Source organism: Capricornis sumatraensis, chromosome 10 (assembly GCF_032405125.1).
Source record: "Capricornis sumatraensis isolate serow.1 chromosome 10, serow.2, whole genome shotgun sequence".
Lineage (NCBI taxonomy): Eukaryota > Metazoa > Chordata > Mammalia > Artiodactyla > Bovidae > Capricornis > Capricornis sumatraensis.
Genome location: NC_091078.1, coordinates 20,345,285 through 20,358,238, shown reverse-complemented (window position 1 = coordinate 20,358,238; position 12,954 = coordinate 20,345,285). Strand labels below are relative to the sequence as shown.

Genomic DNA, 12,954 nt, shown 5'->3' with positions numbered 1-12,954 from the left:
CTCATTTAATTTATATGCAAAGTACATCATTTGATATGCCTGGCTGAGTGAAGCAGAGAGAAATATCAATAACCTCATATATGCAGATGACACCTTCCTTATGGTAGAAAGCAAAGAAGAAGTAAAGAGCCTCTTGATGAAAGTGAAAGAGGACAGAAAGTTGGCTTAAAACTCAACATTCAGAAAACTAAGATCATGTCATCTGGTCCTGTCACTTCATGGAAAATAGATGTAGAAACAATGAAAACAGTGACTGAGTTTATTTTGGGGGGCTCCAAAATTACTGCAGATGGTGACTGCAGCCATGAAATTAAAAGCTGTTTGCTCCTTGGAAGAAAAGCTATGACCAACCTAGACAGTATATTAAAAAACAGAGACATTAATTTGGCAACAAAGTCCATCTAGTCAAAGCTATGGTTTTTCCAGTAGTTATGTATGGATGTGAAAGTTGGACTGTAAAGAAAGCTGAGCGCCGAAGAATTGATGCTTTTGAACTGTGGTTTTGGAGAAGACTCTTGAGAGTCCCTTGGACTGCAAGGAGATCCAACCAGTCCATCCTAAAGGAAATCAGTCCTGAATATTCATTGGAAGAACTGATGCTGAATCTGAAACTCTAATACTTTGGCCACCTGATGTGAAGAATTGACTCATTTGAAAAGACCCTGATGCTGGGAAAGATTAAAGGAGGGAGAAGGGGATGACAGAGGATGAGATGGTTGGCATCACCGACTCGATGGACATGAGTTTGAACAAGCTCTGGGAGTTGGTGACAGACAGGGAAACCTGGCGTGCTACACTCCATGGGGTTGCACAGAGTGAGACACAACTGAGTGACTGAATTGAACTAATTGACTTGCTTATAGAATTCATTTTTTTAAGGAAAGTTTTTATTGAACTATAAAATACACAAAACTACACAAATCATAAGTGTGCAGGCCACTGAAGTTTTACAAAATCAAATCATCCTGGTTAAGAAATAAATCAGCACACCAGCCCCAGAACACCGCTCATGCATCTAATCACCACCACCCCTCCAAAAATGGGGTTGAAGTTCATTAGCTATAATATATAGGACATATTGAAATTATTTTTTTTTTACTTCTTATTTTCTACTAGGGCTTCCCTTGTAGCTCAGACTTTAAAGAATCTGCCTGCAATGCAAGAAACCTGGTTTCAATCCCTGGGTCCAGAAAATCCCTGGGAGAAGGGAATGGCAACCCATTCCAATATTCTCGTCTGGAGAATTCCATGGACAGAGGAGCCTGGTGGGCTGCAGTCCGGGATCGCAAAGAGTCGAACACAACTGAGCAGCTAAGCATAGCACATAGCCAGTTTACAATGTGGTAGTTTCAGGTGAACAGTGAAGGGAAGGAAGCGAAGAAAGATTTAAATGGTCTTAATCAGTGGATGATTTGGGGTTTGCAGAGGTAGGGATGGCCTCCATCATTTTGTATTGAAAATTTAACTGTAATTTTCTCTCATGGTTATGGATAAAAAAGTGATCTCTCTTGGGTAATGTAATCCACACTTGACATAAATGTTGCTCCTAGCTTTAACTATGGAGAAGGCAATGGCACCCCACTCCAGTACTCTTGCCTGGAAAATCCCATGGATGGAGGAGCCTGGTAGGCTGCAGTCCATGGGGTCATGAAGTGTCGGACACGAATGAGCGACTTCACTTTGACTTTTCACTTTCATGCATTGGAGAAGGAAATGGCAACCCACTCCAGTATTCTTGCCTAGTGAATCCCAGGGATGGGGGAGCCTCGTGGGCTGCCGTCTATGGGGTCACACAGAGTCAGACACGACTGAAGCAACTTAGCAGCAGCAGCTTTAACTATAGTCTATTCTTCCGCAGAGCGCGGATTTTTGTTGGAGCTTATGCAGGAACCTAGTTACCTGCGCATCTTTACTGCTAAGGTTAATATTACAGGGACTGTTTAATTTCCTTTTTTTAAATTGTAAAATAAAAATAGGAGGACATATATATTCTTATCGCTGATTCACATTGTTGTATGCTGGAAGCCAACACAATATTATAAGGCAATTATCCTTCAATTTAAAATTTTTTTTAATTTAAAAAGAACAATAAAATAAAAGTAAAATTAAATTCAATGTTAAATTCTACATGTAGAAAATGAAAACTCCTTATTAAATTAAATTTCAAAACAATTTAAAATTTTAAAACACATCTTAGTTTTCCCCTTTAGAGATAATGATTTATAGCAATTTTGAATATACCCAAGTGAAGAGTTAAGATGTTAAAAATTGGGTGCCCACTGAAGCATGTTAAGCAGAAGAGTGAAGTCAATATATTAATAATTATCCAACTTCCTAAATTTCAGAAATGTTTGATTAAGTGAACATAGGTGTTTTTTGTTTTTTTTTTAGCAGAAACTACTCATGAGATTTTGCTTCTCTGCATACTGAAATTGAATATATAGCTCAATTCTTCAGGAGTGGTTTGAATTCACTATTAGAAATTACTTTTTTTTAAGGCATCAAAGAACTAGTTTAATGTAAGAAAAAAATTGCTGGAAATGGATAAATTTTTCTGAATTAAAAAAAATTTTTAATTGGAAGATAATTGTTATACAAGGTTGTCTTGGTTTCACCATCACCAAATTCTTAATTCATGATAAAGAATAAATCTCTTTCTTATTGTTCAAAGATTTAAATAGAAAAAATATACTAATCTCCTGGTGAAAATCTATTTTGTTATCGTTAACTAGCAATTAAAAATAACTATTTAAAAAAATAACTATCTTGATTAAATTTGTATTTTAACTAGTAAAATTAGGTTTCTTCATGTATTTATTAGCCATTTTTATTTCTATGAATTCACTCTTCTTAGGCTTTTTTTGTTGATGTTATTTTTTTTTATTTTTGTAAATTATACTTTATCATATATTTGCCATTATCTCATACTAGATTTTCTTTTAGTGATCTGACTGTTATCTTAGTATGAAAGTGAAAGTGTTAGCCGCTCAGTTTTGTCCTATTCTTTTGGACTGCAGTCTGCCTGGCTACTCTGTCCATGGAGTTCTCAGGCAAGAATGCTGGAGGGGTAGCCATTCCCATCTCCAGGGGAATCTTCTCTACACAGGGATCGAACCCAAGTCTCCTGCATTTCAGGCAGATTCTTTACTGTCTGAGCCACCTGGGAAGACCTATTTTATAGGAGCTTGAAATGCTTAGCAGGTCAAACTTATGGCACTTAATACATGCCTTAAAGATTTTTCATCTTGCTGTGGAAACTGTTTCCACAGCAATACTATAAAAATAGTGTCTCCCATATTCTTATAATTTTATGTATTGATTTAGTATTTGGTTTTAAAAGCTTTTTTTTTTTTTTTTTTAAATTTGCTTGCACCTCACTGAATGCAGAATCTTAGTTCCCAGACCAGGGATTGATCTTGTGTCCTCTGCAGTGGAAACTTGGAATCCTAATCACTGGACCACTAGGAAATTTGCCCCAGTTGTCTGTTGTTGGTCATTTACTCATTAGGGAAGACCATTCCTAGGCTGGTACTATGTTTTTTGTTATAGATTTGCAGAAAAGTTTTAAATTTAAGAGGACATTTATCGTTCATATGTAAAAGTCTTTTTCATGACTTAATGTTCATTTATTCTTTCATATGAACTTTTAGAAACTAAGTATATATAGAATGGGGAATAGATTGGTAACTAAAATAAAATCTTTTAATGTCTGACCTTCCATCTAGGAACAACTTAATTAAGATTTACTTACATGCATTTCCCTTAAGATAATCCTCACAGCTATATTTAATTTAATGTTTAGTTTAAGCTGTAAACCAAATTTCTATTTGATTATTGCTGGTATATATTAAACCTTTGAGTCTTCAAAGTTTATAAGTAGCCACCTGTGTTATTCTCTTTAAAAATCCAATAAAGTTTTGCTTCTCTTGAGTTTCCTAGGAGGACTCAAATCTATAAAAAATAATCATCTCCCAATTATAATAATACTTGTTTTTAAAATATGTTTTAAAAATCACCTTTAATTCTTCTTTTCGGAAACAATAGTTTGATTAGCCTTTGTTCAGATATCTGCAGGTACCAGTAAATGCAGTAATTCTGACCCAACAAACACAATGCTATGTTTCCAAAAGAACAGTTATATAATTATTAGTCTATACTGTAAGGTAAATTAATGATTATATTGGAAGATAATTAAATGCAAACATACTATTCATAAACATTATGATTATTTTGTTGTTTGTGCAAAGCAAGACTATGTATATCTAGAATTCTCTGGATTTTGGAGTCAGGGGAATAAAATACTACTTAAGTAATTCCATTACCCATGTAAATGTTCTATGGCTAGAAGTCAAGCTTGACTGCTATGTAGAAACTGCCCTCCATTTTTGAAATTCTTTTCATTTTTTTTTCCATGTCTTAAGAATATTAAAAAATTGTTACCTACAGCTTCTTCCTCATAAATTACAACAGTAACTTTGTTTCTCAGAGCAGTCTTTTCCCTCCAGAGTGGCCTTAAACCCTAGATGGTCAGAGGTTATTTAGACTATGACATCTCGTCCCATCACTTCATGGGAAATAGATGTGGAAACAGTGTCAGACTTTATTTTTGGGGGCTCCAAAATCACTGCAGATGGTGACTGCAGCCATGAAATTTAAAGATGCTTACTCCTTGGAAGGAAAGTTATGACCAAACTAGATAGCATATTCAAAAGCAGAGACATTACTTTGTCAACAAAGGTCTGTCTAGTCAAGGCTATGGTTTTTCCAGTAGTCCTGTATGGATGTGAGAGTTGGACTATAAAGAAAGCTGAGTGCCAAAGAATTGATGCTTGTGAACCGTGGTGTTGGAGAAGACTCTTGAGAGTCCTTTGGATTGCAAGGAGGTCCAACCAGTCCATTCTAAAGGAGATCAGTCCTGGGTGTACTTTGGAAGGAATGATGCTAAAGCTGAAACTCCAGTACTTTGGCCACCTCATGCGAAGAGTTGACTCATTGGAAAAGACTCTGATGCTGGGAGGGATTGGGGGCAGGAGGAGAAGGGGACGACCGAGGATGAGATGCCTGGATGGCATCACTGACTCGATGGACATGAGTTTGAGTAAACTCCGGGAGTTGGTGATGGACAGGGAGGCCTGGCATGCTGCAATTCATGGGGTTGCAGAGTCGGACATGACTGAGCAACTGAACTAAACTGAACTGAGATTATCATTCTTGATCATGGTCTGTCATGCCTCAAGAGCTCCCAGTTTAGAATTTAAATAGGTTATCTCATCCAGACCAAGTTAACAGAAATGGTTTAGAATGTACATTTCAGATCTGTACATAGATAGGCTGTTGAAGCAGAACAATTGATAATCCAGAATAAGGGGACTGCATCATAGAAGTAGCTAGGAAATCTTTTCCTAATGATCATCAGACTGATCTTTTATCGCCACCTCTGGAGACACTCAGTACTATCCCAGTGATTACTACTGACACTTTAACTGCCAAAGAAAGTCTCAGTTCAGTTCAGTTCAGTCGCTCAGTCGTGTCCGACTCTGTGACCCCATGAATCGCAGCACGCCAGGCCTCCCTGTCCATCACCAACTCCCGGAGTTCACTCAGACTCTCGTCCATCGAGTCCGTGATGCCATCCAGCCATCTCATCCTCGGTCATCGCCTTCTCCTCCTGCCCCCAATCCCTCCCAGCATCGGAGTCTTTTCCAATGAGTCAACTCTTCGCATGAGGTGGCCAAAGTACTGGAGCTTCAGCTTTAGCATCATTCCTTCCAAAGAAATCCCAGGACTGATCTCCTTCAGAATGGACTGGTCAGATCTCCCTGCAGTCCAAGGGACTCTCAAGAGTCTTCAACACCACAGTTCAAACGCATCAATTCTTCGGCACTCAGCCTTCTTCATAGTCCAACTCTCACATCCATACGTGACCACTGGGAAAACCATAGCCTTGACTAGATCCTCAAAACCTTTCTGAAGCAGTTCAAACTATTGGTTCCACTCCCTCTTCTGGGAAGTTTCACCTGGTTTCTAGGAGAGAAACAGGCTTCCCCCATCTCTTCACGATCTCAAGGCAGGCTGTCTGTAATATACCCTTTCAGGTGATCTTGTTCATGACACATGATCTTGTTCGTGGCATCATCTATGTGCTAGTTAATCCCCTATCACTCGCCTGCTTGATAGGGGAGCAGAGAGGGAGGAATCGAAGAGCAACTTTTTGTGGTACAGGAAGGACTTTAATGAGCTGTTGACTTTGCGCTAGCTACATCTTAAAAACTGAACAAGAAGTTATCTCAGAAATTTAACCAATTATGTATATTAATTTAATGAAGGGAGTTTTATAATCTCAGGGTCCATTTGATAAGACTGCAAGTGACAGAATTCTTAAATAACACCTTTATTTTGTAGACTGGTTCTCTAAAAATCTTAGAATTGCCATTGTATTGGCTTGGCCAAAAGGTTCTTTCAGGTTTTTCCATGTGATCTTACAGATAAACCTGAATGATTTTTTTTTTTTTTTTTGGCCAATCCAATACTAGCTTATTTCTGGTGGCAAACTATTTTTTCAGTTCTTTAGGAAGGGTAATATCCATGAGAGCTTTCCAAGTGGTGCAGTGGTAAAGAATCCGCCTGCCAATACAGGAGACTCAAGAGACACTGGTTCAATCCCTGGGTCAGGAAGATCCCCTGGAATAGGAAATGGCTACCACTGCAGTATGCAGTATGGGATATGTTTTTGATGTTTCAAGTATGATGTTTCATATGATATAACACTTATGTAATATAAGACTATTAAAAAGTGACAGGACAGTAGTCATGAACATTACATTACTCATATTTTGGACACATCATTTACCATCTAAAGTGATTCTGGGGACTCCCTTGGAGGTCCAGTCATTAAGATTCCATGCTTTCCATGCAGGTGGCACAGGATTCCATCCCTAGACAGGGACCTAAGATCCCATATGGTGCTTGGCCACGATAAATAAATAAAATAAAAAGTAAAGTGAATATGTTGTGAGGCCCTGGCTTCAACCACTTGCCAATTAATATTTTGTTCCAGTTACCAAAAAATGTGATTTTTGCTAAATGTTTTAAAATTTGGACTGTTTGTTGGGCTATTTCTGAAATGATAGATTCTGTCTTATTAATAGCATAACTTGTTTTTGAAATTTTTATAAAATCCAACCACATTGGGTTTTTGTGGTTTTTAACCATTCATTCAACAAATATTTAATGAGAGTCTTCCATGAGCTGAGTTCTGTTCTCAGGATCCAAGTATGCATTAAAAAAGCAAAAAAATCTTAGTAGCTAATAGTTATTAGATCCTAGGTTTGTGCTACTATAGAAAAGTTAAGAAACTTGCTACAGTGTCATGAGCCAGTAAGTGACTAAGCAGTTTTGGGTTTTTGTTTTGAATTTAGATTCGAGTACACTATTTTAGTATAACATACATGCAGAAGACTTCAAAAATTCTTTGATCACAAGTTTTCTAAAGTGCACACACCTGTGTAACCAGCTGTGAATATTACGTGCCCCTCTGAATCACTCTCCTGCCCTCTACCGTTATTGATTAATCCTGTCTAATTTGAACCTTATGTAAATGCAGTCTTGCAGTATGTAGTCTTCTGCATACATCGACTATCTTAAAACGTCATAATTGTGAGACTAAGCATTGTTTTTTGTAAATGTAGATAATTCTCATCTCATTGAGCTGTTCTCTGGTGGTTAATGCTTGGGTTGTTATCAGTTTGAGGTAGCCATGAATAGTGGTGCTGTCTTTGAAAGTTAAGTCGCTCAGTCGTGTCCGACTCTTTGCGACCCCGTGGACTGTAGCCCACCAGGCTCCTCCATCCATGGGATTCTCCAGGCAAGAATACTGGAGTGGGTTGCCATTTCCTTCTCCAGAGGATCTTCCTGACCCAGGGATCTAACCCAGGTGTCCTGCGTTAGAGGCAGACGCTTTAACCTCTGAGCCACCAGGGAAGCCCTCTCATTGGGAAATACAAAAATATATTTCTGTTTGTTTTATACCTAGAAGTGGAATTGCTAGGAGATGGTGGAGGGGCGTCGCATATGTGCAACTTGAATCAATACAGTTTTCCAAAATGGTGATCTGTTTTTGCATTCTCATGAATATTGTACAAGTTGCTCTCCATCTTTCTCCACATGACATTTTCTTTTTCATTTCTTTCCTTCCTTTTTTTTAAAAAAAAAATTGTGGTAAAATAGCAATAATAAAAAATTTACCATCTTAACCATTTCTGAGTGTATAGTTCAGTTTGAAAAGATTTCCCGAACATTTTCTTGCAAATAAGAAATTCTATCTCCATTAAACAATTCTCTATTTTTCTATCACCCTTGCCCCTAACAACATTCTAGTTTATGTTTCTATGAATTTGACTACTTTAGATAACTCATAAAACGTTTGTTTTTTCATGACTGTTTTATTTCATTTTGAATTATGTCCTTAAGGTTAATTCATTTGCAGTGTGTGACAGGATTTCCTTCCTTTGTGTCTATTCCTTTGTGTGCATATACAATATTTTGTTTATCCTTTCATCTATTGATATCCATTTGGGTCACTTTTACCTCAGGGCTCTTGTGAATAATGATGAAATGGACATGGGAATGCAAAGATTTGTTTCAGACTTTATTTTCATTTCTTTCTGGTATATATTCAGAAGTGGAATTGCTGGATCATATGATTGCTGGCTCTATTTTTAAGTTTTTGAGGAACTTCATACTGTTTTGCATGGCAGTTAAACCATTTTAAAACCCCATTCACATATGTAGTGCTTTCGAATTTTTTTATTTTGCCAGATGACTAGTAATGTTGAGCATATTTTCATATGGTCATCATCTGTTTGGATGTTGTCTTGTGTGTGTTTGTTTTTTTAAGTTTCTTGGCCAGTTTTCTGTTTTGCTTTTATTACTCATTTGAGGAAGTTCTTTATATATTTTGGGTAAGAATAGTTTGTTGTTTATATATATTGCAGATATGTCTCCCATGGTGTTGATTACTTTTATGCTGTCTTAATCTTTTATTAGTTAATATTTATGATGAACAAGAGTTCTTAATATATTCCAATTTCTTAACATTTTCCTTTATAATTATTAAATTTGGTGATCTGTTTTAAAATATATCCACTCCAAGGTCATGAAGGTATTTTCTTCTAAAAACTTAATGTTTTATCTTTTATAGTTAGATCTACAGTATAATTTGTTACTGGTGTGAATTAGGCATGAAGATTCATTCCCCCCCCACCCCCACCCCCCGCCCAATATGGATGTCTGTCCACTACAATTTATGGAGAAGATTCCTTTTTGCATTGGACTGCAGTGTCATTTGTCATAGTCAAGTGACCACATATATATGGCTCTCCTGCATTCTGTTTTATTCCATTGATCTCCTTATCTGTCATTGTACCAATACTAAACTGTCTTAATTATCATATCTCTGCAATCAGTCTTGATACCTGATTAATCATTTTTTCTGTCTTTGTTCCTTTTTTTCCACTTCTTGGTCCTTTGCATTTACATGTAAACTTTCTAAAACCTTTGTCCATTTCCATGCCCAAACAAAACTATTCTAGTAGGGCTTTGATTGCAATTGTATCAAATCTAGCAACAAACTCTGGGGAAATTAACATCATTATAATAATTACTATTCCATGAAAATAGCATATCCATTTATTTAGGTCTTTAATTTCTTTCAATAATATTTCTATAATTTTCAAACATTTCATACAAGTTTAATATTTGTCTTACTCTGATTAGACTACTAGAGGAAATACCAGAATGGATGGCTTATAAACAGCAAATTCATTTCTCACACTTATGTGGTTTTTAAGTTGAGGATCAGGGTGCCAGCATGAATGGTGGGTCCTTTTTCTCCCTGTATGTTCAAAAGGTAGAAGGAGCTAACGAGACAAAGGGGTCTCTTAGAAGAACACTGATGCCATTAGTGAGAACTTCCTCCTCATGACCTAATCATCTCCATCTCCCAAAGGTTCTATTAATACCATTGTTTAGATTGAGCATTCATTATTTGAATTTTAAGTGAACATAAATATCCATAACATAGTGATACTTAAGCAGCTTATTGGAACTTTTAGAGACTCATTATGCTTAATTTTCTTTCATTCACTGAAAGAGCTATGGAAGATCTAGAAAAGGCACAAATACAATGAATAAATAGCATTTTAGCATTTCTTACACAAAGACTCTATGACTATAACTATGTTGGTTTGACAGCATGAAGATTATCTGGTGTGACTTTGTTTGATACAATATCATTTTGCATTTGAGCTTATTTGGAAGCAAATGTATTTTTTGGCTGTAAAAGGACATAAAAACATAGAAAAAATTTTTAATGTAAATAATTGTGTTTAGGGGGAAGGTCCTAAAGCCAACTCTACTCAAGGGATGCCTTGGTAGCAATGATTGTTAACCATCTGGAGTGACAGAAGAAAGTGATATTGGGTAACTAACATCTTAAGAAGTTTCATCTCAAGTTTTTGTAATATTATAGCAACAAAAATGGAATATTAATTATGCTATTGGGTGCTCCATTGTCGTCACAGGGGTGGGCAGTTGCATCGTTTACTGATTACATACTGATTGATCTAATTAGTCTGTTTGTAATTTGTGATATATGGAAGGAATTTTTAAGCATAGTAATTAAATCTAATTAACAAAAGTAAACACTAGGACCACTGGACAGTATTTTAAATACTTAGGAATCTGTTTTTAGCTACCCATGTGTATGATGCAGTGTAAGAAAAATGGTTAAATATTCAAAATTACTTATAATTTGTATTCTCTGTCAGCTGGAACATCTTAATCTTAAGATGGGTATGATAACTATCTGTGGGAGCATGGCGAAAAATTGCAGGATTATTGCTTTATGTACATATGAATTGTTTTTTATATGGCAAAACCATTTGCCCAAGGCAAATATCCATAATTTTTCTCAGATGCTAAATATCAGTGCTCAGAGTTTATTTTTAATGTTGGGAGTACTAGGCTATTTCCATTTAGCTAGATTTGTGCACTTGTGGCAATTATGGAAGAGCAGATGAGTTAATTAGGCTCTTTTCCATGGGATTCTCTGTTGTCTGTTTTGCAATACTGTGTCAACAGTGAAATAAAACACAAACTGTTTCCACAGATTTCTGTTCAGCCTGTTGTTTGTTAGTCAAGTAACCTTGGATACCCTGTGATGAGTTGTATGGAGGCAGCTAGTCTAACAACTAAAGGCCTTACAGGCATCAATGCTTTAAGAAATAGTGAGTTTAGAAAACTAGAATGTAGTGATGAAGAACTTTAAAAGCAATATCCACTGCATTTGACATTAGGTTTCTTGTTTTCCATGAATGTATACATTCTGTTTTGGCAGGTTTTAAGAAGAAGCAGCGACGAAGAGAAAGTTCTTTGTCTGGTTCGACAGCGCACAGGCCACCACTGTCCAACAGCTGTGATGGTGGTGCTCATCATGGTATGGGACGGCATTCCTCTCCCGATGGCTGACAAACTGTATTCACAGCTTACCGAGAGTCTCAAGTCATACAATGGTCATCCCACAGACCGAAGATGCACGCTCAATGAAAAGTAATCAACTCTGTTTTATACTGTTTTAACATCAGTTTTATATCTTGTTAAATTGACTACTGAGTAATAGACATATATATTATAGATGAGGACAGAATTTTAGGTATTATGCAACTGGAAAGAATGAACATTGCTTAGAAGGGAGACTGTTTTTCAGAGTGAGTTACGGCCATTTTAGGATATTCTCCTTAATTCTTTCTTTGTTTCCATTTTGACACCTGATCCTTCTCAGCCCTGGAGTCTGAAAGAGAGAGATTTTTCTATAAAGGATCAGCTCCTCCATAGGAATTGTACCATTTTCCATTTTCTCTAGCAATGTACGGGAATATCTGTTTTTCCATAGCTTTCATTGTAGTCAAACTTCAATTTTGCCCATTTAATAGGGGATGCTGCTGCTGCTAAGTCGCATCAGTCGTGTCCGACTCTGTCCAACCCCATAAACGGCAGATCACCAGACTCCTCCGTCCCTGGGTTTCTCCAGGCAAGAGCACTGGAGTGGGTTGCCATTTCCTTCTCCAATGCATAAAAGTGAAAAGTGAAAGTGCAGTTGCTCAGTCGTGTCCAACTCTTCACGACCCCATGGTCCAACCCCATAGACGGCAGACCACCAGGCTCCTCCGTCCATGGGATCCCCCAGCCAAAAGTACTGGAGTGGGTTGCCATTGCCTTCTCTGATGAATGTCTTCAATTTGTTTTGATTTGCATTTTTCATATTATGACTGAATATTTTTTCATATGGTAAGAGTATCTGCTATTTGTTTTTTAGTTTTTTAATTCCACTGAAGTATGGTTGATTCACAATATGTGTTAATTTCAACTGTACAGCAAATTTACTTAGTTTTGTATGTTCCGTTCAGTTCAGTCGCTCAGTTGTGTCTGACTCTTTGTAACACCATGGACTGCAGCACTCCAGGCCCCCCCGGTCTTTCACCAGCTCCCGGAGTTGACTCAAAACTCATGTCCATTGAGTTGGTGATGCCATCCAACCATCTCATTCTCTGCTGTTCCCTTCTCCTCCCACCTTCAATCTTTCCCAGCATCAGGGTCTTTTCAAATGAGTCAGTTCTTTGCATCAGGTGGCCAAAATATTGGAGTTTCAGCTTCAGCATCAGTCCTTCCAATGAATATTCAGGATTGTTTTCCTTTAGGACTGACAGGTTGGATCTCCTTGCAGTCCCAGGGACTTTTAAAAAATGTAACTTATTATATCTCTTTTCCCTTACTGTTTCTGAATTTTTAGTGATATTTAAGACCATTTTTCTTTCACATGAGCTCTAGAATAATTCACCCATATTTTCTTTTATTTCCTGTTGAAATAACAAATTTTTAAAACAGAAATCATTTAAG

General features: G+C 37.0%; 1 protein-coding gene across 5 annotated transcripts in view; it reads left to right on the top strand.

The window, feature by feature from the left end:
* The window catches only part of TET1 (tet methylcytosine dioxygenase 1), a 122,006-nt gene that overhangs the window by 93,692 nt on the left and 15,360 nt on the right, over positions 1–12,954 (top strand). For all 5 annotated transcript variants that reach the window (XM_068982710.1, XM_068982714.1, XM_068982713.1 and 2 more), the window contains one exon: positions 11,396–11,607. In XM_068982710.1, coding sequence (XP_068838811.1) covers positions 11,396–11,607 — 212 coding nt within the window. The remainder of the gene's footprint in view (positions 1–11,395; positions 11,608–12,954) is intronic.